The 27797-nt window shown below is 34.7% G+C and overlaps 2 protein-coding genes and 1 pseudogene across 3 annotated transcripts in view; 2 read left to right on the forward strand and 1 right to left on the reverse strand.

Moving 5' to 3' along the window:
• The first annotated feature begins 5819 nt into the window (after positions 1–5819).
• RAN1 (copper-exporting ATPase / responsive-to-antagonist 1 / copper-transporting ATPase (RAN1)) lies at positions 5820–15915 on the forward strand. The gene is given in 10 exon segments (XM_086420404.1): positions 5820–6207; positions 8557–9171; positions 9611–10040; positions 10937–11262; positions 12241–12299; positions 12390–12732; positions 13362–13562; positions 13954–14001; positions 14003–14212; positions 15242–15915. Coding segments are annotated over 10 exon segments (3003 nt in total). The 5' UTR covers positions 5820–5913; the 3' UTR covers positions 15719–15915.
• A 2796-nt stretch (positions 15916–18711) lies between these two features.
• On the reverse strand, positions 18712–18850 carry LOC147388257 (U6atac minor spliceosomal RNA; annotated as a pseudogene).
• A 761-nt stretch (positions 18851–19611) lies between these two features.
• Positions 19612–27797, forward strand: part of CYP97B3 (cytochrome P450, family 97, subfamily B, polypeptide 3) — a 29561-nt gene continuing 21375 nt past the window's right edge. Inside the window, exons 1-5 of one of the 2 annotated variants that reach the window (XM_086420112.1) lie at positions 19612–19810; positions 20764–20944; positions 21290–21397; positions 22559–22643; positions 23559–23797. In XM_086420112.1, coding sequence (XP_086276238.1) covers positions 19662–19810; positions 20764–20944; positions 21290–21397; positions 22559–22643; positions 23559–23797 — 762 coding nt within the window. In that variant the 5' untranslated portion in view covers positions 19612–19661. The remainder of the gene's footprint in view (positions 19811–20763; positions 20945–21289; positions 21398–22558; positions 22644–23558; positions 23798–27797) is intronic. The other variant, XM_086420113.1, reaches the window with a different exon arrangement.

Consider the following 27797-nt stretch of genomic DNA (forward strand, 5'->3'; position numbering starts at 1 on the left):
AAACTCATTTATTTTCTCTTCTCTTCGCTCAATTTCTCTCAATTCAAACATAGGCTTAAGGTGTTTTTTGTCTCATTCATGTTCGTAAGTATAGGAATTCATGGGTGCCCTTGATTCTTACTAGTTTCAATTCTAATTCCAATTCCAATTTTATTTATTTTATAAATAAAACTAATAAAAATCGAAATCGAAAAATATAATGATTTTGATTTTAGGTACCTCAAGATTCAAATCAGAACCGACCTGTTGAGACCCCCGTTGAGATCCAATGACTCACGAAAAACACAAAATCTATTAAAATATGAGATCCAATTGTTAAAATAAAAAATGGATCTCGAGAATACATCATGAACCTTGAAATAAATCCCAACCATTAGATTTCATGTTTTAATTGTTTACATGTTAGCGAATCTCAACCCTTTAATTAATTGTGCAATATATTGATTTAGAATCATAGCTAAAGCTTGAATCAAATAAAGTTGTAAAGTTTTACATTGAAAATTTTCAACTCGTTATGATGTTTTAAAGATTAGCAATCAAAACCAATAAAATTTACAATAATTTGTAGAGTGAAACCGATAAACGATTAAAGAATTTATGTTGATTTGCAAAGTGGCAACCCAACATAGAGGCATAAATGATCTTGTTTTACATCAATATGTGGCAACACCAAGTAGGCAAGGCATTAGGGCTGTCAACGAATCGGGTTGATCTGGGACCAATCCAATAGGGATCGGATCGTACCAAAACAGACTTGATAAGCATTGGATCTCATTTTATCGGATCCAAATCTGATCCAATAACAATAGGACCGGGTTGGATCAAATCAAGTCCAATCTTACATATATCAAAAGTATATAACTAAACTACTTATATTTAAACAAAATCTATAATATAATTTACACACTCCCTCACATTTTATCATATTGGGACATGGTTGATCCAGAACCAATTCGAGAGTTATTATCAAACTGGATCCTTATTGGAACAAAATCCTCGATCCATATTTAAAGTTATTGGATCAGAATAGATTGGATTTTGAGTCTGATTCGATCCATTGAATTCGATTAAACTCTTGTCGGATAGAGTACTTTTTTTTTAATTGGATCTCAATGTTAGGATTCAAATCCGATTCAATAACAATTTCAATGGGTCTTGCATCTATTTGATACGATAAACAAAATATGTGAAAAGACTTTTTGATTAATTGAGATTATTCATGTGTTAATTATTTTTTAATTTAAGCATTTGAAGGCTCTTTAACAAATATCATATTGATGTCCCATGGAGAAGTCTCCAAGCAAGGAGGAGAAGAATCCAATCTACTCAACTAGAGATTGATCTCGCGGTGTATGTGATTAGAGAGTTGGAAATCACCACAATTTACATATATTTCTCGGATTGTATCAGATCAGATCCTATCAAACTGGGATATAGTTGATCCGATAATGATCCGATAAGTTATCAAATTGGATCCTAACCAAAACCCAAATCATCAATCTAGATCCGTAGTTATCATATATATTGAAACTAATCAAATTTCGAGTCTAATTTGATCAATTGACAGCCCTATATCCACCCACAACGGTCAAAATAGATCATGATCCTCGAGATTCAGATAAAAGAAATATTGGATGGCCCTTGAGTTCCTAATTCATAGTAATCAACCTATAGTAATCAACATGTATGATTGATGTGGATGACAAGTCATGAATCAGTTTTATTAATAAAATAACTCTATAAATTGTTTATAAAAAATATTTTTTTTACTTTAAAAGAAAATATCATCCAACAAATTTTGTTTTGATGGGGTAAGTTAAAAATAAAAAATAAAAAACTGCTATTGGCACACCAAATTTTATTTATTACACCACAATTTCTTAAATTATTTATGAGACTGTAATTAAAGAGTAAAACACAACATTCAAACATTACAAAAGTTATATATCTATATATATATATAGGGGACGGTTCAAGGGACGTTTGAAAAATCCTATTGGAAACCAATGTTGTAAAGTCGTTGGATTTGGACGGTTAAACGGCTTGGATTGCGTATTCAAGTCAATTGCGAGCCAGCTAAGACGAAAAAAAATATTTGAGGTATTTTTAAATATCTCCTTCCTTTTTTCTTTTTTAACTTAAATAAACTCTCATCCTCTCTCACTGTAATCCAACGAAACCGATTCATTCTCTTATCTCTCTCTTTACTGAAAACACAGACAAAGTAGAACAAAACCCACGAACTCACAACCCACGATTGTGGGCAAGCTCATCGTCTTCAACCTCCTCCTTCCCTCCTCTCTCTTTGTCTCTCTCTCTTTCATCTAACGAAACAGATTCATTCTCTTCTCTCTCTCTCTCTCTTTACTGAAAACACAGACAGAGTAGAACGAAAATCACGAACTCACAACCCACGATTATGGGCAAGCTCATCGTCTTTAACCTCCTCTTCCCAAACCCATTGTCTTCAACCTCCTCCTCCCCTCCTCTCTCTCTGTTTCTTTCTCAACCCTAACATCCATTAATGGTGCAATATATGGCGAAAATAAATGTTGAACCATAGAAAAAAGAAATTGGTGCTAATGTCCACAATTGGCTTCGATTTGAGCACCGAACCATTGGAATATTATCCAATCTCTCGCTCTCTCTTTTGGAGATCTAAGAAGATGAAAAGGGGAAGCAGACAAACCCAACTGAATAATGGCAGAGAAACATTTTAAAAGTGAGTTCTATTTTCAACGAAGAGTGAGAGAAGAGAGTCGATCGAGAGAGGTTGAGAGAGAGAGATAGAGACGTCCCTGTTGAGAATTGGTGAGAGAGAGGTTCAAACTTCTCTTGTGTGTGTTAGTTCTATAGGGAGAACAAACTAATATTGAGAGTTGGATTTAATTTTAATAAGTTAGAAAATGGAGGGAGTTTTTTGAAAATATATAAACTCTTTTATAAAAGGTGTTCGGTTTTCAACTATTTGACAAATGCAATCCAAACCGTTTAATCGTCCAAATCCAACAACTTTATAACATCGGTTTCCAATGGGATTTTTCAAATGTCCCTTGAACCGTCCCCTATATATATATATATAGGGAGAGAGATTCTATTGGCACCCCAACTTGTACGATTTTTCAACTATTGACTTATTTTTTAAATTGTGATTTAATAAATAAAAATTGGGGTGCCAATAGCAGATCTAAAAATTGTTTAATTTTTTTCCCATTAAGTGGACACCATTAATTTGGGGATTTCATTAGCAGGGCATCATCCACGAGGAAAATATTGGTGTGGTTCAGACTTCAGACCGTAGCTTTCAAACTGAGTCGCCTCAATTTAACTGGATTTCTAGGTGACTCGCCCTTAAACTCAATGGAACAAACTGGCCAAGTCAACTTGAAAAAGCTCCAAGTTTAGTCATAAATTCAACCGAGTTATTACTCCGTATAAATTATTTTTGTGAAGAAAAATAAATAGTTTTATTTATTTAATTATTAGAACTATTTTTTAGATATTTATAATTTTAATATATTTTTATTTGACTGTTCAAGTTGAGTCTAGAGTTTTTAACTCGACTCATCGAGTTAAGTTTTTTAGTTTTAAAATTACGGTTCATATAATGGTTGTCAATGGACCGGATTCGGAACAGAATTGGTGGATCTGGGGCCATTCCAACCAGACCCAGAACTGGTTTGATAAGAATCGGATTGGACCCTCATTGAATCTCAAAATAATGATCCAAATCCCAAATTTAAAAATAATCGGATCGGATCAAGATTGGATCACATCCAAATTGATATATAAAAACATAAATAAATTTCATGCATGTAAACAAAAAATATAATAAAATTTACGTATTTCTCATATTTTGTCGGATCAAGATGTAGTTGATCCAGAAATGCTCTAATAGGTTACTAAGCTAGATCCTTATCAAAACGCAAATCCTCGATCTAGATCCAAAGTTACCGGATCAGATTATGGATTTGATCCAAATCATGGACAAAGAGTTGTGATACATGTGCATGCTAGACATACACGGTGTGTACACAGTTGATATGACAAAGGCATGTAACCATAGATCCTTTTCTTTGGGATACACAAGGAAAAAGATCTATGATTCTACGTTCTTGCCACATCAGCTGCATACAAACCGCGTCTATAGTCTTAGATAAATACATAGAAGATCTAAAAATACTCGAGATTCACTTTATTCCAAAATTCAAAGTTGATTGATCAAGATTGGTGAATTTGTACTCCAAAATACATATCTTATTCCAGCGCTCGAGACAATTACGGCGTCATTGGGTACACATTTAATAGGAGTGAAACCGAAACCAAAACCATTAGATGATTCTGGGTTCTTTTCTATTGGAATCGATTAGAATCTGGTCTCTTGGAACTGAACTGATTGAGAATCAAAATCGAAATGAATCAATCAAAATTGAGAAGTTGAACCGTTTAATGAGACATTTTTAACGGTTCTGATTATGATTCAATTGATTTTAGTTTCGGAATCAGAACCAATCGGAATCGAAACCAAGACAAATTAATGGATCTGAATTTTATAAGAACCGAACCGGAATCAACCCATTGACACCTTAAAGACAACGTTAAAAATCAAATTTTCTACCCCCAAATTTTATTATTTGAGACATTTTCAAACATCAAACAGTAAAGAGACGGTTAGTCAAAAGTCAAAGGTCAAAGGTCAGCCATTGAGCTCTGCCGTGTCTGCTTGGTATGAAATGGTTAGAGAGTACGCCATAGACCATAGTACATTGTTGCCTTGTTCTCTCATCCAAGGACTCCACCACATCTGAACGGGATCAAAACTGATTTCATATATAAAATATAAATCCTAATCGAAACCTAACTCTTGATCTAGATCCGATCTATTACTCGAATTTTTAACCGGTTGCAATATTTGGATCCAAAATCCAATTCAACGACACTTAAAATGGGTTTGGATCAAATAAAAACCAATTACAAATTATCGGATCGGATCGGATCAAGGAAAGCCAAATCCTCAAATCCAAAGGATTTGTTTAGTATAACTCCCATTCTTTTGTTGTCGAGAGGGATGAAGTGTTGTTAAAAGAAGTTTAAAAGTATTGTGAGGCTAAATTGACATTTTCGACGAAAATAGCTTTCAATTATTAAATTTTGATAGAATGATCGGAATGTATTTTTATACTAAGTGAAGTAATAATTAACATTTTTTACTGGAAAGGTAAATATAGTGTCGTAAATTATGTTTCGTGGGACCCACTATCAAAATAAAAAATGTTTGTAGATAGCAAAAAAAAATCCTAAAATCAAAATGACGATTGATCATTTTGTAAATAAAACAGATAAATAATCGATAATAACTAATGGTTATATATGTTTCTCGAGTCATGAGTTTAAGAGATAATCTCATTGTTTTTCTTCGATATTGTGGGATCGAGAGTCAGAGGTTTGCTTTACTGCGACAGACTTTCTTCTGTTTCTAAGACTCGAACTCGAACTCATTTCATTTCATGCTCCAACAATGATCTAGACCATCCATTGGATCACAAAATCGTCGTCCATGGGGTCATCCAAATTGAAAACGTTGTGTACCATGGTCAAAATTGACTTCGAATTATTATAAGTATTGTGCTACTTGAAGTAGCTTAGCATTTCCCAGGAAAAATTAGGTGGTTGCTTCCTATTTACCCCATAGGGTGTAGTACAAAGAGAGAAGTACAAGGACATGGTAGTCAAATTAGACATCTCTAAGGACATTTTGGGTACATAAAAATATTTCTCTCTCTAGACCACTAATAGCTCTACTTAAAAAAACATCGACTCTGTCTGTCTCTCTTCGTAAAAGTCTCCCATCCTCTCTCCCTCCCTCGCTGTGTTACTCTGTTATTTGGTCTTTCCTTCTCGGCCCCTTCTCTAATGGCGCCGGGTCTCAGAGACCTTCAACTCACACCTCTCTCTTTCATCTCTACAGATGATTCTGCAGATCTCGAAGAGGAACGGCTTCTCGATTCTTACGAAAAAGAAGAGAGAGAGAACAATGGGGAGGATTCGGGGATGAGGAGAATTCAGTTGAGAATCACTGGGATGACTTGTGCTGCTTGTTCGAATTCAATTGAGTCGGCACTTGGAGAAATCGATGGGGTTGTTCGGGCTTCGGTGGCTTTGCTTCAGAACAAGGCGGATGTGGTTTTTGATCCGAAATTAGTCAAAGTGAGTTTCAGATAATTGGTTCTGGGTTTTCGTTTTTTGTGAGCTTTTAGCTATGGGTTGTTTGTTTTCTCGACAATTAGGATCATTTGAGGCAGTTTTTTATTTTTATTTTTGAGAATTTTTGTTATTATATTTGTGGTTTTTGATCCGAAATTAGTCAAAGTGAGTCATTTCTTTCTGATAATTGGTTATGGGTTTCGTTTTTTTTTTTTTTGGATTTGTTTGAATGTTATTATGGGTTTATGGTTGTTGGGTGTTGAATTTTATGAATTTGTAGTTATGGGTTGTTGTTTGTTTTCTGAATAATTAGGATCATTTGAGGCAGTTTTTTTTTTTTGAGAATTTTTGTTATTATGTTTGGATGATAATTGATGTTATTGGAGTCAGGTGTGCTTTTTTGTGTTTTGGCAAATTTATTACTTTTAGGATTATTTATGGGTAGTTTTGATTTTTGAGAATTTATGAATTAGGACCCACATGGGTATTAATTGATGGTAGGGGAAATTTTCTTCCTTTTCTTGTGTATTAGATAGTTTTGATCGTTATTACTAGGTCTTTTATTTTTAAATTAGTTTTAGGATTTGAATTATTTGTGTTTTCAGTTAGAATTGAGGGGATTTTGTTCTTGGTAATTTTTTTTTCCATTTATCCTTGTTGGGGTTTTGAATTTGAGTTTGAGCATAGGTAGTTAATGTTCCCAAAGATAGTTCTCTTTATTTGAAGGTGTCTTGATTTTTAAACTTCTTTCTCCTTCAATTTCTAATTTTCAGTGATTTTACTTTGGGGGTAATATAGATACAATCTTGCATTTGAGAGGGTACGCTAATAAAACTAGCCATGGTTGATCAGGTTATGTAGAACTAAGAATAATATCATAATCAAATGGAAATAATGTGCATTATATCCCTTAAAAGGGTCCACTCCATGTTGCATACTTCAGATGGGTTTTGGTGAATGGAGAAAGTTACAAGAAATAATTGGGAGCAAGTAAAATTATTGGTTGTTGATCACGCTCTCGCCCATATTATACTCATTCACCTTTTCCACTTGATGCGTTTCTTGGATAAAAAATTTATATGTTTGCATTTCATGATTATCTGATCATATTTCTTTTACCTTTTAGTGACTGATGTTCGTGTTCTAGTGTTACGTTTCACATTTGATTGTTATTATTATTATTATTTTTTAACTATTATTTGGCGTTAGAGAAATAGTTCTTACCATATCTGCAAAAGCTCTTGATGACTAGGCTTGAGTCATCTCTTGATATCATCCCCATCCCAAAATTTGTTTTTATAGTTTTTGCTGTCGTTTCTCTTTTCCTACTTGTTCATATTGAATCTCCCTTTTGGAAACATTATGTTCTTTGGTACTCATTGGTCACTTTACATGAGAAATAAAGGGTAGAGTCATATATATGATGCATGGTCTTATGGTCTCATTGTCCAAGGTTTAAAATCTAGCTTCAAGGCAATGTTTCGGTTTGGAAAAAAAACCGAAACGGTCTCAACCAAAACCTTCCAAGACATTCTGAAAGATTTGAATGTATCAGGATTATTGTTTCATTTCGGTTTCGGCCGAAACTAAAATGTTCCACGAATATATTTTGAAATTGCTTGAAATTTTGAACCCACTTCTTGGTTTGCAAAAAGAATTTTCGAGGTCCTTTAAGGTTTTCCATCAATGCTTATTTTAGTGCCCTTTCCATTCATCCTCATGGTTAGGGCTTAAAATGGGATGGATTTTATCTGAATCGAATCCGAGTTTAGCGGGTTTGGTCCCATCAAATATGTCCGAATTAAATTATGGTTTGGATATGGGTTGATGCCCCTTAATCCAAGTTGTATCCGGGTCGGATAAGGTTCCATTCCTATATTCGTAAAGATCCGATTGATATATTACTTTGCAAGTTGTATTTTTATATTTTTCAAGTTATCTTCCATCAACCAACAATAGTTGGGTGTAGTGGTCAAGACCTCTCTCTAAAATGGAGCAGTCTTGAATTCAAGTCACCATTTAATCACATTTTAGTAATTTTATTTGAAATATCCTTGAATGATTTGGCATTATCCGACCCGACCCGAATCAATTAATTCGATCGGATATGAATCTAAATAAAAAATTTGGATATGGATATGGACATATTCATAACCGGACCATATCTGACCCGTTTTAAGCCCTACTCATGATGCTTTTTTTTTTTTTTCTTGTTAGAGGTTACATTCAGTGAATAATCCTTAGATTATACAGATTAAAGAATCAATCTTTAGTTTGTGTTTTCTCCATGAAATTGTTTCTAGTGCTGTTTGCTCAACTTATTTGGTATCTATTTTATATCTTGCTTTGCAGGATGAGGATGTCAAGACAGCAATTGAAGATGCAGGGTTTGATGCAGAGATCCTTCAAGAAACTAATTCTATTCGAGCAAAATCACAAGGGCCCTTAACAGGACAGTTCAGGATAGGAGGTATGACATGTGCGGCGTGTGTAAACTCCGTTGAAGGTATTTTGAGAGATCTCCCTGGTGTCAAAAGAGCAGTTGTGGCTTTGGCCACTTCATTAGGGGAGGTTGAATATGATCCAACGGTCACTAACAAGGAGGAGATAGTTAATGCAATTGAAGATGCTGGTTTCGAAGCTGATTTTGTGCAAAGCAATGAACAGGATAAGATCTTGTTAGGGGTGTCTGGGATCTCTAGTGAAATGGATTTACGGATTTTTGAAGGCATACTCGGGAACTTAAAAGGAGTACGGCAATTCAGTTTTGACAGTAGTCTTACAAAATTAGAAGTACTCTTTGATCCTGAAGTCGTAGGTTCGAGATCCATATTTGATGCAATTGGGGAAGGAAGCAATGGAAAATTTAAAGTAGTTGTCAGAAATCCTTACACTACAATGAATTCAAATAATATAGAAGAATCCTCAAAGATGTTTCGGCTTTTCACCTCCAGTCTTCTTCTCAGTGTGAGTATGATCCTACTTGGCATGAACATATGTCCATTGATGCTCTCTTGATTTTCTGTGTGTTATATTCTGCTACATGCATGCTTGATCGTGTTTTGAATGAAACATATTAATCATGGCTTTGTTCATACATCTATTCATGCCGTATCCTTTTTATTTTTTATTTTTTTGAGAACTGTTGGCACCCCAACTTTTACTTACTACACCCCAATTAAAAATAAAGAAAACAAGTGAATGGTTGAGAATAAGTAAAAGTTGGGGTGCCAATAGAAGCTCTCTCTCTCTCTCTCTCTCGTTTTTAGCCAAACCTTTGTAATGTTTGAAGAGTGTGTTTTAATCTTTAATCGGGGTGTGATTAATAAGTAAAAGTTGGGGTGCCAATAGCAGCTTTTTTTTCTCCCTTGGAATTAATTGTTGGAACTCATTAACTTTGTAACAGATCCCAGTTTTTCTCATACGGGTAGTTTGTCCCCACATACCTTTTCTATACTCTTTAGTAGTTTGGCAATGCGGCCCCTTTCAAATGGGTGATTGGCTTAAGTGGGCATTGGTGACCATTGTTCAATTTGTTATTGGAAAACGATTCTACGTAGCAGCCGGAAGAGCACTACGGAATGGGTCGACAAACATGGATGTTTTGGTTGCGCTGGGGACTTCAGCCTCGTACTTCTACTCTGTCTACGCGCTACTATATGGTGCCTTAACTGGGTTTTGGTCTCCAACATATTTTGAGACAAGTGCCATGTTGATCACGTTTGTGTTGTTGGGGAAGTATTTGGAAATTCTTGCAAAGGGAAAGACCTCAGATGCCATCAAGAAGTTAGTAGAACTTGCACCGGCAACAGCTGTGTTGATTATCAAAGATACAGGTACACCATGTTTTTCTCACTATATAGAAACCCTTCCCCATACTATATTGGGACTGAATCTGTATTTTTTGACAAATAATTACTTCTGTTTTGGAAAAATTAATAAAAAAGGGTTGATTTTTTTAATTAATTATTAAAAAAATATTTTTTAAGAAATTACTGAACAATTTAACACGCTGAACTGTCCAGCATTTTAGGCTTCTTTTTATATTTGAAGACTAAAATGAGTAAGGCTAGCCTTATTAACTTAGTAAGATTTCAAATCTTACTAAAGGTCATTGAGTTCACTTTGTGGCATCCAAAAACATGATCTGATGCCACAGGGATGTAGAGGACAAAATTCTATGAACTTTAAAAAATAAAAATAAAAAGTTTATTTTTTACCGTTAAATTTTAATGTTAAATTTGGGAGTTCAGTTGCCATCCATTTTCAAAACATTGGATCAAGCCCAAAATAAATAATTTTTTGGATCGGAGTTTTTCCATGAAATCTAGAGGGCTGCTGTGTTGGATTTTGCCAATTTGGTAATCCATTTGAGTTCAAAGGCCCTTAGCACGATTTGAAATCTTACTAAGTTGGTAAAGAAAGTGTTTTTCTACAATGTTCATAGCCTCTTACATGTTAAGCCAAACTTAAAAAAAAGTATAAAACGCTGGACAGTCCAGCAGCGATTTCAAAAAAATGCTGGACGGTCCAGCGTGGTAAATTGTTTTTTTCTGTTGTAATTTTTAAAATTTTATTCCTTTTTTGATAATTAATTAAAATTTTAACCCTTTTTTAAAATAATTTTCCCCTCTTTTTTTATTATTTATAAACGTGGGTTCTCCCAGTCACCTCTATCCCCGTCTCATAACTATTTTAACTAAATGAATGATTTATTTTTTGTTGGTTTCAGAAGGGAGGGTTATTGAAGAACGGGAAATAGATGCATTACTAATTCAAGCGGGTGACGCATTAAAAGTTCATCCGGGTTCAAAGGTTCCTGTTGATGGTGTTGTGATATGGGGTTCAAGTTATGTTGATGAGAGCATGGTAACTGGTGAATCTGCACCTATTTTGAAAGAAGTAAACTCTTCAGCTATAGGAGGTACAATGAACTTACACGGTGCTCTTCACATACAAGCCACCAAAGTGGGATCTAATACTGTCTTGAGCCAGATTATTAGCCTAGTTGAGACAGCCCAAATGTCCAAAGCTCCTGTTCAGAAATTTGCTGATTTTGTAAGTATTTGTTGGAGATTTTTACTAGGAAAAGTTTGATTTTTTGGTTTCAACTTCATATTGATTCTATTCTACAAGATGCTGATGTCTGCTTTGCCGTGAGTTATTGCAACTAAGGCTCTTCAGTTTCCTTAAACTTTTGAAACAGCATAGCATATTGCTATATCTTTTTTTCATCCTCTAATATGCTAAATGTTGAATTTCTATATTTACCAACTCATTTTGAATGAAGGATTTGACCACATGAGTCTAAGTTAGGATTCATCGGTCAAAATAATCAAATTCAATGTCATCCTCTTTATCTGATGTTTTATCAGTAGAATGGTCACCATCATCTTTATCAACTCATCTCCTCTTACTAATGCATTAAGGTCATATTTTTTCTTTCTCCCGATTCAATTGTGAAGTTTGTAAAAGTTGTGGTTAAATTGTTGAAGGAAAAAAGTCACGAATTATTTTTTTTTTATAACCAAATTTTTTTTTAAAGAGGACAAGAAGTCCTCAGAGAAAGAGAAACAAAGCAACAAAGTCACGATTTAATTGTGGCCTTTTCAATAAGTCCCAGAGTTTGGTGACTATGGATGTAGGAAGCGAATATAACTTTCATTTCCCTAAATCTAGGACACAGATTCCGATTTAGATTCTCCTATCTGATATGCTGATGCCATGCTTTAGCTTTTTTGTTTCCCTGAGACAAATATCATTATTTTTTAACATTCAGAGTATGCCCAATGTATTGGATCTTTTATAATCTGTTAGAGTTTCTTGCTGTTCAATTTATTATGGTACCTTATTTATGTTCTCATATTGATAAAACAAACAAGGAAAATAAGGAGTTAGAAAAACAAACAATATTATCCTAGGAAATGAGGAAATGTCATTTGTATTCTTCTTTACTAAGTAGATTCAATGTTCTGATTTCTTGTAATTATGTGGTACTTTATATATAAATTGATCATAAATCCTTCTGACATATAGGTTGCAAGCATTTTTGTTCCTACAGTAGTGACCATTGCATTGCTGACATTGTTGGGTTGGTGAGTTTACTTGACCTTCTATGAATTAGTCAACAGCCATACAACTTGGTTTGATTTTTGATAACCTTTTTTGATGTTGATCCTCTGTAGGTATTTTTTTGGAGTATTAGGCGCATACCCAGAAGAATGGCTACCTGAAAATGGAAATTATTTTGTTTTCGCCCTCATGTTTTCAATATCAGTTGTGGTGATTGCATGCCCTTGTGCACTTGGATTGGCAACACCAACTGCGGTTATGGTCGCAACAGGTGTCGGAGCAAACAATGGGGTCCTTATAAAAGGAGGAGATGCTCTTGAAAGGGCTCAAAAAGTCAAGTATGTGGTATTTGACAAAACGGGTACCCTTACGCAAGGAAGAGCCTCGGTTACAACTGCGAAAGTCTTCTCGGGGATGGATCGTGGAGAATTCCTCACTTTGGTTGCTTCCGCAGAGGTGATATTCATACGTTGTGATTGTTTTTATTGGTATCTCAATGTCCTTGATCACTATAAACTAAGGCTTAAAATGGCCCTGATCTGAGTATATCCATATTCATATCCGAATTTCTTTATCTGGACCCAAATCCGACTTGGATCCTACTAGATGATGAACCATATCCAAATCATTTTGATTTCACGTAATCTGGATCTGGATCTGAGCCGACCAAATTACTTCATTCAGGTTGGATAATTCCGGATATTTCAACATTTTTTTTGTTATACTTGTTTGTTAATTGCTATACTATTCTATTTTACCATTATGATCATTTTATTTTATAAGAATTTATGTTATATTAAGGTAGTAGAAAGGGTGTTTTGAAAAAACCTAAATATAATTTTCAAATCAATATATAACTCGGATCTAGGCGGATATATGGATGAACCCATATCTGACCTGACCTGGATCCAACTTGAATCATGTGACATTGAACCATCTTCAACCCATTTTTTATTTGTATCTATTCCAAGGACCCAGACTGGCTAAATTCGGATTTTGGATCACTCTGATCTCGAATAAAATCTGACACATTTTATGCCCTACAATAAACACTCATAGTTCATTTTTCTCATTTTGTGGTTTAGGCCAGCAGTGAACATCCGTTGGCAAGAGCAATCGTGGGTTATGCCGAGCATTTCCATTTCTTTGATGAGCCTTCCGCAGTTAAGGATGCCAAAAAACAAAGCAAAGTGTCTAAATTCTCTGGTTGGCTTCTTGATGTTGCGGACTTCTCTGCTTTGCCCGGGAGAGGAGTACAGTGCTTTATACATGGGAAGAGGATTTTGGTGAGTCTACCACATAAAGATACTAATACCTATATTATAAAACACAACGATTGACCCCACTCCTTTGTCTCAAGATTTGTACCTCATAAACTACGTATCTCAAGGACGGTTGTCCCTCCTCTTTTATCTTCTCTCTTTTTCCTCTTCTCAAAAATACCCCCAACTTTATTCTCTTTTCTTTTCTACCTCTTTCTGAAGAAACCCCAACAACTTTTTATATTAATTTCTTTTTTCAATATTCCCCTTTCAAATTTATTGTTTTTCCTCTTTCACCCCCTAAACCTTGACAAGAATGCCCTACGGCATTGACATATTCTAGTTTCACATAAAGGACAATAGGAAGTGCTTAATGGTTACTATTTTTCTCATAGAATGTTTGTCTTCTTAACAGGTCGGTAACCGCAAGTTGTTAACTGAAAGTGGAGTCCCGATACCAAGCCGAGGTTGAAAATTTCGTTGTAGAGCTGGAAGAAAGTGCAAAAACGGGGATACTCGTGGCATATGATGACTCCCTCATTGGGGTTTTAGGGGTAGCAGATCCTCTAAAGAGAGAAGCAGCTGTTGTTATAGAGGGACTCCAAAAAATGGGTATCAGACCGGTCATGGTCACTGGGGATAATTGGAGAACAGCACATGCTGTGGCTAAAGAGGTGTGTATCTTTTTGGTTCTTTAAAACTCTGAAATCAAAATTTAAGGTTTGCCTGAGTTAGAAAGTGCAGGGTTCAGGCTTTATCATTTTCTTGCTAGGGATGTTTGCGAAGAGTTATATAGAGTTATTAGGCATCAATGTTTTTAGAGGCATGTGAGGCTTACGCCTTGAGGCGCCCTCGCAGTGAGGCTCATTAAAAATACCTTGAGGGGTGAGGTTGAAACATAAAAGCTGCTAAGGTTTATGCATCAAACCAAAAGGCTCGCAAAAGGCTAACCTTTTGGCCATGGCTTACACCTCACCTTTATTTTTCTATTTTTTTTTTTACTTTTTAAAATAATATATTTTTCATCTCATTTTTATTTATTTCTTCTTTACTTCTTTGTTTTATTAATTAAGATCTTACAAACTTCATCTTTGCTACCATTTCTTCTTTGCATGTAAAGAAAATTATTGAGTTGAGTTGATTTATAAATAAGTTTTAATGGTATTTAATATTATATAGAATAAGTTATTTAAAAAAATATTTAGTTATGTTTTTACAATAAACATGGATTAATTATTTATTGTAGAAATTTTCAACTATTCAACTATTAAATATAAAATAATAATTTTATATTATTATTTATTGTAATGCATTAATACTTGGAATTCGTTTGCGTATTTGAAAATTGGGAATATGTGGTTGCCATCTTAATTTTCTATTTTTTAATATTACTTATTTATATCTTTTATTATTTATTTAAAAATATCATGCGTTTGAGGCTGCTAGGCATTGACCAATTGAGCGCCTTGCCTCTCGGTTTAAGCTTGTTCTCTTGAAACCCTGGTTTAAAATTACACCAAGTTCAAGTTCTATCAAATAAAGTTGTTTAACTTCTTGTTGCAACTAGACATCGTTGGTTGCATTCAATAACTGCTTTTGTGCCTCATGTAAATCACAAGGAAATCAATCTATTTAGTACTTAGTGAAATTACAATTTGGCTATGTGTAATCATACATAATGAAGCATATTCATGGCTTTGTAGGTTGGTATTCAAGACGTAAGAGCAGAGGTCATGCCAGCTGGAAAATCCGACGTTATACGTTCATTTCAAAAAGATGGAAATATAGTGGCAATGGTGGGTGATGGTATAAATGACTCTCCTGCCCTTGCAGCCTCCGATGTTGGAATGGCTATTGGGGCAGGGACAGATATTGCCATAGAAGCTGCCGATTATGTATTGATGAGGAACAACTTAGAAGATGTTATAACAGCCATTGATCTCTCAAGGAAGACTTTCTCTCGTATACGTTGGAATTATGTTTTTGCCATGGCCTACAATGTCATCGCAATCCCTATTGCATCCGGGTTATTCTTTCCCTTGTTAAAGATCAGATTGCCACCTTGGGTAGCTGGTGCTTGCATGGCCCTTTCCTCCGTAAGTGTTGTTTGCTCTTCTTTACTTCTAAGACGATACAAAAAACCGAGGCTTACAACCATACTAGAAATAACTGTAGAGTAAATAACATTGTCACTTTAATAGAAATGAAAATAGAAATGGGATTTGATGGATGTGTATTCCCGTGTCCCAATTTTGTGCCTTCGCACCATGGCATTGCATCTCGACCACCCATTCAATGTACATTCAACTTGTATCATCATGGGTTTCTTGTGATTGAGTGAAAAGGAATCAATATATGTGCTTCCCTTCTTGTTTTATTGTGTTACTCTTTTTGAAATTCATTTAGATAATGATTGAAGCTATTTATGAGAAACTTGTTATGGGTGCTAAGTGTCAAGGTGTCCGGATGTGTCTGGCATGTCAAACATTCAGAAGTTTCCATATAGCAGCACATTTGTACAAATATTAATTTGCATTACAATAGATCTTCTGCTACTCTAGTAATTTGTGGCACATTGAAGGAAATTTGGAGTTTAATACGTGTAGATTTAAAATAATTCCAAGTTTTTGGCACCTCAAGCACTTGCAATTGTTTTACAATTCTGACACATTTCTGATGTGGAGATGCCCACATAACTGTAGATGTGTTTTCTCGTATAACTGTAGATATTGTTTCCTCGTGATACGAGAATACACATCTACGGTTACGTGCGCACCTCCACGTCAGAAATGTAAAAATGGCAGTAAATCCAATGTCACTTCAGCATTAGTGAAAGTAAAATGGGTCTATGCACAATGAATATAATTTTTTTTTTTTTATTCTCACTGTTTGAACCTTTTATTTTAACCCTGGAAACAGGATTTGGTTGTTTGCCCATTTTTTCATTGGTATTTTAGAAACACCCTACTGTAAAATTGGTGATATTAGGTTTGCCCCCTTGCAAAATGCAAGATTAGGTTTACCCCCCTCTCAATTGTAAGTCAATGCTGTTTTTTCTAAAAATCAAAATTCCACCGTTTTATCATCAAGAGAATGCAATGTTGACCAACGGTCAAGGGGTAAGCCTAATCTTTCATTTTGCAAGGGGGTAAATCTAATACCACCAATTTTATAGTGGGGTGTTTTTAAAATACCCTTTTTTCATTTGAGATTTTCTTTGAATTTACTTGGTTTCCATACCTAGTCTCAATCAAATTGGGGATGATTTGGTGTGGTCAACTCTGTTGCAGATATTCTCAAAGTATGATAAAAACACGCCTTGAGACCAAACCCATATCTAAGGGTCTGTGATTTCTGTTTGTTTTTTTTTTTTTATGAACATAAATTCAAGATTTGGGTTGTCGAGTAAAATGTATTTTGTGTGTAGTTCGACTTTCACATCAAACTATGTAGCAATCTTAAGGTAAATTTTATTTGGTTACCGTATAGTTAATCAGCACGATTTAAAGATTTACACTATCTCAAGTGAGAGATTTGGTTTGATCCTTGAATGTTTCAGTGAGGACTCTAAATGTTGGCTCGAGATAAGATTTTAACCCTTTGTTATTGTAGATCCAAATTTTCGCTCTACTTCAAGATCTTCCTTGAAAACTCCCAGCTCGGTGGATGGCCTGCAACAGGATCACTCCGATAATTAAGTTAGAAATTAGTGCCGAGTTAATAAAGTGTTTTCAGGGAAGATTTTTTCTAATATTTAGTGTGAGTTGCAATCTGATTTTTATAGAATTCCTAACTTCTAGATTTCTCAAGATCCTTTCAATGATTTCCGTCGAAGTGGTCGTGTCTGCTCTTTAACCTGTCAGCTGTGGGAGTTGTTATACTTGACTTGTCATGGCATGAACAGTTTTAACCGATCTGTCAGGTTGAGAGTTATCACATCTGACCTGTCAGGTTTCATATGCATTCGAGTTTTGTTTACGAAATTTGGTTTGGTGCGGCTCGGTGATGTATTCTCCACTTGATTCAGTGAGTCGGTTATGATTTTCTTAAATTGCCACGTGTCACTAGTTCCGAGAAATACCCTCCACAGTGGTTAACAATTTAATTTGTTAGGCAAATAGATCATATTCTTCGACTCTAGGGTTTGATTGGTTCAAGTATGAGTTAGTTAAACCAACATTCATGTGGTATCGAATTTCAATTTTTAAGAATGTTACCTTTAAGGAATTTTGGACATTTCCATTTATATGGAAAATGTGGCTTGGAACATAAATGAATGGAGGAACGAGATTTGTTTGAATCTTTGGGATGAGGTTTGATGATGATGATGAAGACCATTAATAATAATAAAAATAAATTTATGGGACCAACTAGTTGCACACCACCCATGATCAATTGTACTCCATCACTTAAAGATTCCCCTTTATATGATTACATTCAAAAAATAATTAAAAAAAAATATTGCATTCCTCTCTCTCTCTCTTTAATTTTTTTTTTGTTCTTCCTCAATTATGTCCAAAGAAATTATTGCTAGTTCGTTAATTTTTGTAAGAATTATCTTTTTGTGTCGGAACCATGTTTACAAAGTAAGATTCCTCCAAAATTTTGAAGCATGACCGCTTCAAAGTCGGACTTGTGTTATACATTTTTTTTCAACTCAATTCTATAAAAAATTTTAAAAACGTGTTTTATTCATTTTTAAATTAAAATACATGAATTATTCAGAATAATTCAAAAATCCAGAGGATAATACTTTCTTTCATGACTTAAACGGGGAGATTACTACTAAGGCAAGGGACCAATGTAGACGGTGCAAAATCTAATTAGTATAGAATCTATAATATACATTCATAAATTTATTAAAATAGTGAGTTGCTATTGGCACACCAACTCTTACTTATTCTCATCATAAAAGTTGGGGTGCCAATAACGATTCTCTTAAAATATTGGCGAAAACATGAATAAGAACAAAAAAGAAGGTATGAGAATAGTTCATAATACTAAATTTTTCTATTTAATTTTATTATTTTGTGTTTTCTTAAAAAAAAAAAAAAGTTTGGTGTGACAATTTTAGATGGTTGCTATTGGCACCCAACTTTTATTTGTTAGACTCCAATTTCTTTAATTATTTATCACACCCACGTAAAGATTAAAAATACATGAATCAAATATTACAAAGGTTTGGCTCAAGTTATTATCTTATAGATCCACCAAAGTGGGTAGCCTTAACCATGTGTGGTAACAGGTAAGCTTGAAAGCTGTTCCCGTCCCTGTCAGGGGAGATGCCAACCGTCTCTCCTTTCTATGAACACGGCTCAAGTTATTATCTTAATGTTATAACACTTATTCAAATAACTTCAGTACTTGTTTACAATTATGATTAGAATCATATATATAAAATCTAAAATGAGAGAAATTCTATTGGCAGCCCAACTTTTACTTATTCAAGCATTCATTATTATTTTTTGAGTGTTTCTAGTGCCACACCAACTTTTGCCAATGCCACCCCAAGGAATGTGGGCTAATACTCCAAAGATTTGCACGAGAGAAATTCTAGTGGCAGCCCAATTTTTACTTATTCAAGCATTCATTATTATTTTTTGAGTGCTTCTATTGCCACACCAACTTTTGCCAACCCCACCCCAAGGAATGTGTGCTAATTCTTCGGTGATTTGCATATGAATTAGGGTGACGTTAGCAGAAGTTGGTGTGGGTGCCAATAGCAACTCACTATTTTTAATTATTTTATGTTTTCTTAAAAAAAATAAAATAAAGTCAGTGTTGTGGCACTACAAGTCCACTTCAAAGATTTAAATCCAAATTAAAAAGAAAAAAAGATTATACAAAGAGGTATATAGTATACTTCTCATCAAAATCTTACACGTGTACTTATCCATCTTTTTCTTTTTGCCTTTTATGTGGTGGCCACTCAATTGGATAACTAAAACGTGTCAAGAAATGTTGAATGATGTGGGCCCCACTACCTGATCTTACAGATCATCCCAAGCACATTATGGGCCCCACCACCCACAATTGATGGTCAATGATCCTTTGATAGCATAGATAATACAAAATGCCTTAGCCAAGCAAATCTGTTCTTCGGTTCTCTCAGATCAGTCGGCCATGGCTACTGCTGTGTTACAGCTTCCACCGGTCGTTAATGGCGGTTTTATGAGGAAAGATTTTTCTCTAATGGGTACCTCAAAAACTGGATCTTTATACTTAACCACTACTCAGAACTTCAATTTTCAGAAAAATTGGTCTCGAATCAGGTGTGGGTCACCTTCCTTTCTTACTTCTTTATCTGTTAAATATAATATACCACTGATTTGATCATGAGTTGTTTATTTTTAATTTTTTTGTATTTGATGATTTTAATAGCTCGGATTGGATGGATTTTAATAATTTAATTTGAATAAATAATAGATAATTATGTAAAAAAAAAAAAAAACACTTGATAAAGTTCTTATTCTGATAAGTTACAAGTCACAAGTAGTTGTGATTATACAAACAAACGTTTTTTTTTTGTTTGTTTTTTTTTTTTTTTTCATGGTTTTTCTAGGATTATGACAAGAACGCAACCAATAAAATACTAAGATGTTAGTGGTGATTTGGCAGTGTTTTATAAATCAGACCGAACCGGTGATCCGAACAGGATCGATTGAATTTTGTAATAAAATTGATTTGGCAAATGAACCATTTTTTCCTTTGAGTATTATCCTTTTATATCTATATATAAATAAATGTATTTTAGAAGAATTGCATACATATTTTTAAGTTTTTAATAAATATACATTGGTCGAACCGAATTGAATCAGCGTTCGACCTCAGGTTCCAACCAATTTGACAAATATACCGTCCAATAATCGGTTCAGGTTTTAAAACATTGATTTGGGCTCATAACACACTGGGGCTTCCGATGACCACTTTGTGGAAATTTTCACTATGGTAACCTTCTCTTTGGGCCCCTGGGTAGCTCTTTCCGCAAGTCTCTACTTTCGAAGTTTGAACCCAACATGTGGTGTTGGCTCTAATACCAAACGATACCCAACAAATAGACTAGGCACTAGTGGTGCGGAAAGTTAAGCCCATCTCTCTTTGGGTTTGTAACAAATTAGTGGTTGGAACTTTCATCTGAATTTACTAGAATGTTAAATGGGTAAAAGAAATTTCTATTTTGTGGATGACATGTGTAAATTGGGTGGCGTTGTCTTTTGTCTTGTAGATGCCAATCAACTAGTACTGAAGAACCAAAGACAAAAAGAAATCTATTTGATAATGCGAGCAACCTTCTTACCAATCTGTTAAGTGGGGGGAGTCTTGGCTCAATGCCGATTGCTGAAGGTGCCGTATCTGATCTCTTCAGCCGGCCTCTTTTCTTTTCACTTTATGATTGGTTCTTAGAGGTGCTTGCTTACTCTTTCCCCCATTTTAAGTGTTGGTAGTTCAATTACATTTTCTTTCTTTCATTGTCTGTTATTTAGAATATGCATTAAGGATTGAGTGTGTTCATGGAGATATGTTTGTTGTGCTCTTCAAAAATCTCTTTGATGTTCGAACTCAACGATGCTATAGACATTGTTATTATGTGGATGAAATAATGCGACATTCTTATTTTCTTTTGCATCTCAAACTTGCAATTTTTTTTAATGTTAGTTGTTACTTTTCTTGACCTCCTAGTTCCCTTTTTTCTGTTTTTTTATTTTTTATTTTTTATTTTTTTTATTAATATTTTTGTTTTATATTGGCAGCATGGTTCAGTTTACAAACTTGCTTTTGGACCAAAGTCATTTGTTGTCGTATCGGACCCCATTGTTGCGAGACATATCCTTCGTGAAAATGCATTTTCTTATGACAAGGTACAATATAAACTTTGATCCATGTTTTTTTCAGAGAGATTCTATTGCCACTCCAACTTTTGCTAACACCACCCCAATTCAATGTAACTCACCAAAGGATTAACACACATCTTGGGTTGGCATTAGCAAAAGTTGGTGTGGCAATAGAAGCTCTCTCTCTCTTTTCATTTTATTTATTTTCATTTCATAATGAGCGGTATGCTCTTTGTGCTGCTGTAGATTGTTCTCTGAATTTTTCCTTTTCCCAACATTTAACAGGGGACGAATCAATTTATTTTTTTCTAAATATTTTTTCAAATATTTGAAAAGTTGTCTTTATTACCTTTGAGAACTATCAATCTAGGTTGGCCTTTTGATATGTTTAGTCTCTCAAATTTGAGCGAAAAGTAATGCCATACCATAAGTACTGAATTGTTATTGAAATGTTCATTAAGACACCTTTCACTCTTTTGAGGATAAGTGAATGCTAGATTATCCATGAAGCAACTTGTAAAGTTGGTTGATCAATAAGGATTTTAGATTTTGATTCTTCTAGGGGTGATGACCTAGTGTGCTATGTGTAAGTCATATATATTAACTCATATAGAGTGAAATCTATGCAAAAGTTATTTATGACATCTCTCTCTCATACATACCTGTGCATATCATCCCCTTTTTTAATCCAACGTGTCATTCCTTAATAGAAGAAAGTTTCTTAGACGCCAATCAACCTTGTTCTTTACACCTATGGGATTCCTTACGTATGACATGGATGGTTATTAATTTTACTGTACAAAGGCTTCACTCAGCTTTGTACAATTTTTACTAATAAGAACCTTTTAATCCAATACCGACTATTGAATTTGAAAATTACGGTCCTGCACTTATGAAGGGTCTTCATTTTACTGCTAGGATTAGACATAGAATGGTTTTTTATTTTGTCAACGTCCAGATTGACGACCATGAATAAATAAATTATTACACAGAATGTAACTTCTCAGTCTTAACCCACTCTTTGTGACTTAGAAATTGCGAAGTTTTCAGTATGTTCATCCTAATAGCACTACATATACTTCTATCAATTAATTTTGTAAAATACCTGCATTTGCTTGACCATTGCATTTTGTAGCACATTACTTGATCCATTTGATTTTTACACCCAACTCTTAATTCTTTATTTAGGGAGTTCTTGCTGATATCCTAGAACCGATAATGGGGAAAGGGCTTATACCTGCTGATCTTGATACTTGGAGGCAGAGGAGAAGAGGTGAGAGCAAGTAAAGCATTTTCTACAATTACGCCCACTTACAACTGAGCATTAAGCACCTACATTGTATGTGCTTGACTTGATATATTGACATGCTCTTGGATTTTCTAATTTCTATCTGATCATTCTTTCTAGAGAACTTCTATTGGCACCCCAACTTTTACTTGTTACACCCCAACTAAATTTAAAAAAAAAACAAATATTAATAGGGTGAGAATATCATTCTCTCACTTTAGGAAAGAAAGTTAGGCCTGGATATTTTCTTCACTTTTATGGAGAGATATCAAGGAGTGAAGAGTGTGAAATCAACATCAAGAGGTTGGAGTAAACGATCATCATTGATGTCAGCTTGTTCTTTTTGATGGGTTATCATCGAAAGTGGCCATTTGTGGCTTTTATTTATTTATTATAAATCTTGTGCAAGTACCATGAAGAAAATTTTGATGAGGAAATGTTAATTCCTATTTTAAATGGCGTGCATTAATTTTTAGTTTAGAAGTAATAATTTAAGCAATTGGGGTGTAATAAGTAAAAGTTGGGGTGCTAATAGAGTTTCTCTTCTTCCTGTAGATTAGGTTTTCAAACTGCGCTATTTGAACCACGCATGAAAAGATAAATTTTATCTGAATGTGTCTGAGACCAATGAGAGCATTAACCTATATGTTTGAAGCCAAAAAAAATAAAAAATCCTGTCTTTTTTTATATTGTTTTACCAAAACAGATATCAGCTTATGGGGGACAAAGCCCAAAATTTCATTTTGAACAACCCTGATCGCTTATTTACTGTTATTGGGTTGCCTTCATGGAGGGAACCGTAGCACTTCATCTTTCCATATTTATATATTTTGATAGTTGTACATTGTAGGGGATTATTGAAGACTAATATATTTGAATTCTAATCCTCATAAATTGCAGTTATTGCTCCTGGTTTTCATGCTTTGTTCTTGGAAGCTATGTTCAAAATATTCACTGATTGTTCCGAGAGAACTGTGTCAAAGTTCGAGAAGCTTTTTGAAACAGTGAACTCACATGGGGGAAACACAATTGAATTGGATCTCGAAGAAGAATTTTCAAGCTTGGCCCTTGATATTATTGGGCTTGGCGTATTCAATTATGACTTTGGTTCCGTCACGAAAGAATCTCCTGTGATTAAGGTTTGGTGAATTAAACATACATTTTAATATTTTCTCTGTGGTTCTATGTTACTTTCTTTAGAGCGGTTTCATAATAATCCTCTAGTATATGTACTTAAAAAAATTCATCAAATTTGCTATTGATGATCAAAGCTTTTTTTTCTTTTCTTTTAATAATTATTATCAATGCTATGAATATTGTAACTTTGAAGTTGCTTTCCTTGAATGGTGAAACTAAGGTATCCACATTTTTTGTGAGCCCATTTTGTAGCATTGATATATGATGCTTTTTACAACCACGAAGATATGTTGAGGTTGATTATCAAAGCTTATATACCGTATATATAATAATTTGTTTCTATAATCTAGCTTGTATGTATTTAAGTATTTTTTGAAGGTTAGTTGCTTTATTAACCTGATGTGATGAGATGCATCCTTTCACTTTCTTCCTCATTATGGTTTTTTGAAAATTGCATGTATTTCATTAAAAACTATTTCTAGCTGTTTTTTTTCGAAGTCTAAACAAAGTGCATTTTTTGCACATTGTGCCAAACTCTTTTCCAGTTACCATTTTGTGTTTGAATTATACCTGCACTTGCCTTCCCTTTTCTTTGGCACCTCTTCTCTTTCCATCCTTTTTTTTTTATAGGTAAATCCAAATTGTATTAATGTGGCCAAGACGACCAACAAAAGCTTACGAATGCAAATACAAAAATAAAAATAAACAGGAGGTAAACGAACAGATCCACTCCCATTTGCCTAAAAAATCCTCAAAGACGACTCCTTTAAACTCTTTCAGAATTTTGCACCTGAAAAGTAAAGAGAGCTTCTACAAGCACCCCAACTTTTACTTATCACACCCCAATTTCCTAAATTATTTATCACACCCCCATTAAAGATTAAAAACACTCTTCAACCACGACAAAGGTTTGGCTCAAATCATAATCTCAACATTACAGAACATTATAACACTCGTTCAAACAATTTTAGTAGTTGTTTACAATTATGATTAGGCTCAATATAAAATCCTAAACCCTAAAAATAGAAATCTAGCAAAAACAATATAAGAAAACGTCTATTGGCACCTCAATTTTTACTTATTCTCAACCATTCACTTATTTTCTTTATTTTTAATTGGGGTGTAATAAGTACAAGTTGGGGTGCCAATACCAGCTCTCAACATAAAAGACCCAACACCTCCAGGCAAACATCAAAACTGAATTCTCCTTATCCTCGAAGACCCTTTGATTTCTTTGCTTCCAAATAGCGCAAGAAACCGCTAAAGAGAGACTAGACCAAAGAAACTTCTTAGACTGTGTAGAAAAATTGAATTTATTGAGAATTCTTGGATGATCATTACAAATGCCCCAATAGTGGTATTTATAGACCAACTATCCTATTACAAAAATAATCTAGAAATTCAAGAATAATCTAGAATAATAAACCAACTATTCTATTATAGAAGATTACAGGAATATTTTAGAAAGTCAAGAGTGATCAAGAATAATCAAGAAGAATATCCTATTTTCTTGATTCTATGAGATCAGATTTCCTGATTCTCCTACACTCCCCCTCAAGTTGGTGCATAGATGTCAATTATGCCCAACTTGCTTATCAGATGTTCAAAGTTAGGTCTAGCAAGCCCCTTAGTTAAGATGTCGGCTGTTTGCTGACTAGAAGGCACAAACGACAAGCAAACAGTTCCAGCTTCAATTTTTTTCTTAATGAAATGTCGATCAATCTCAATATGCTTCGTCCTATCATGCTGGACAGGATTGTGAGCAATACTTATTACAGCCTTACTGTCGCAATACAGCTTCAGAGGAAGTTCCACAGTCATCTTGAGTTCTTCTAGGATTCTGTATATCCACAATACCTCACAGATCCCTTGAACCATTGCTCTAAACTCGGCCTCTGCGCTACTTCTAGCAACAACATTTTGCTTCTTGCTTCGCCAGGTAACCAAGTTTCCCCACACAAAGGTGCAATACCTTGAAGTAGATCTCTTGTCATTCATCGAACCTGCCCAATCTGCATTAGTAAATACCTCAACACTCCTTTGATTTGTCTTTTTGAAAAACAGACCTTTCCAAGAGTAGACTTTAAATATCTCTAAATTCGGTAGACCGCCTCGAGGTGTTCTTCATAAGGTGCGTGCATAAATTGACTAACAACACTGACAGAGAAGGCAATATCTGGTCGAGTATGAGATAAATAGATTAGTTTTCCAACCAATTTATGGTATCTACCAGTATCAACAGGAACACTTCCTTCTTCCCAAAGCTTTACATTGGGATCCATGGGAGTCTCAGCAGGTCTGCAACCACTCAACCCGGTTTCCTTCAAAAGATCAAGAATATACTTTCGTTGAGAGACAACGATTCCTTTCCTTGAATGAGCAACTTCCATGCCAAGGAAATATCTTAGTGCTCCCAAATCCTTGATCTCGAAGTCTAATGCAAGGCTTTTCTTCAGTCTCTCTATTTCGATCACATCATCACTTGTGAGAATAATATCATCAACATAAACTATTAGCACAGCAACCTTTCCTTCATGAGAGAACTTGAAAAACAAGGTATGATCAGCTTGTCCTTGAGAATATCCTTGTTTTCTGACAGACTGTGTGAACTTCTCAAACCAAGCCCTTGGAGACTGTTTGAGACCATACAGGGATTTTTTTAGTTTGCATACTCTTGAGCCAAACTTCTCCTTAAAGTCCGGCGGATTATCCATGTACACTTCTTCCTCCAAGTCACCATTGAGGAAGGCATTCTTTACATCTAGTTGTTGCAAGGGCCAATCCAGATTAATAGTAATAGATAAAAGTACTCTCACCGTGTTTAATTTTGCAACAGGAGCAAAAGTCTCAGAATAATCAATGCCATATGTCTGGGTGAATCCCTTTGCCACCAACCTAGCCTTGTATCTTTCCACTGACCCATCAGAGTTGTACTTCACAGTGAAGACCCATTTACAACCCACAGTGGTCTTCCCAGCTGGCAATGCCTCAACACTCCAAGTATTGTCCTTCTCAAGAGCTCTCATCTCTTCAAGTACTGCTTCCTTCCACTTTTGAACCTTTAGAGCCTCCTGTACACTGTTAGGAATTTCTACACTGGACAATTGAGAGGTAAAAGCAGCAAGAGATGAAGACAATTTCGAGTATGACACAAATTTAGACAGTGGATGACTAGTATAAGATCTAACCCCTTTACGAAGAGCAATAGGAATGTCTAAATCAAAAGGCTTAGACTGACTGTTGGGAAGAGAAAGAGAATTACCTGTAACAGATTTAGATTGTTGATTCGTCCTTGGTTCAGAATCATGGCTGTGCTGTAGAGTCAATTCGTCTTTCCTTTTCTTATGAGTCTTCTTCAAGTAAACAATCCCTTTCCAAGTTCGATCACCTTCCTTGAATCTATTATCTGTTGTGACATTATAGTAGGCTGTTCCTTATTTTCAGTTTCTAAAAATTGTTGTTCAGAATTCTGATTTTTAGATTGTTTTTCAAATGTAGGCCTAGACTCAGGGGAAACATCACTCATAATAGGAGGAGTTTCAAGGAACGAATCTTGGCCATTTACTGTAGGTGCAGAGATACTAGATCAGACTCTTGCAAGAGAAACACATCATCTAAGAGAAAAACATTGTCCGAGTTAAATGAATCTTCCTTAAAAATCTTCCCCTAAAGATGAATATCCTTAAAATATGGTTGTTTTTCAAAAAATGTAACATCCATTGTGACAAAACATTTTTTCGATATCGGGTCAAAACATTTATAGCTTTTCTGAGTTGGGGAGTAACCAATGAAGATACATTTTATAGCTCTGGGCTCAAGTTTTCCAATTTTTCGATGTTCATGAACAAAAACCGTACAACCAAATATTTTTAGAGGTAGATCAGCAGAAAGTCTAGCAGTTGGAAAACAATTTGTGAAAACTTGGAAAGGAGTTCGAAATTGTAAAACTTTGGAGGGCATTCTGTTTATTAAGTACGCAACAGTTAAAACAACCTCTCCCCA

This window comes from Akebia trifoliata, chromosome 13 (assembly GCF_017979445.1).
Source record: "Akebia trifoliata isolate Shusen 1 chromosome 13, ASM1797944v1, whole genome shotgun sequence".
In the NCBI taxonomy this organism is placed as follows: domain Eukaryota; kingdom Viridiplantae; phylum Streptophyta; class Magnoliopsida; order Ranunculales; family Lardizabalaceae; genus Akebia; species Akebia trifoliata.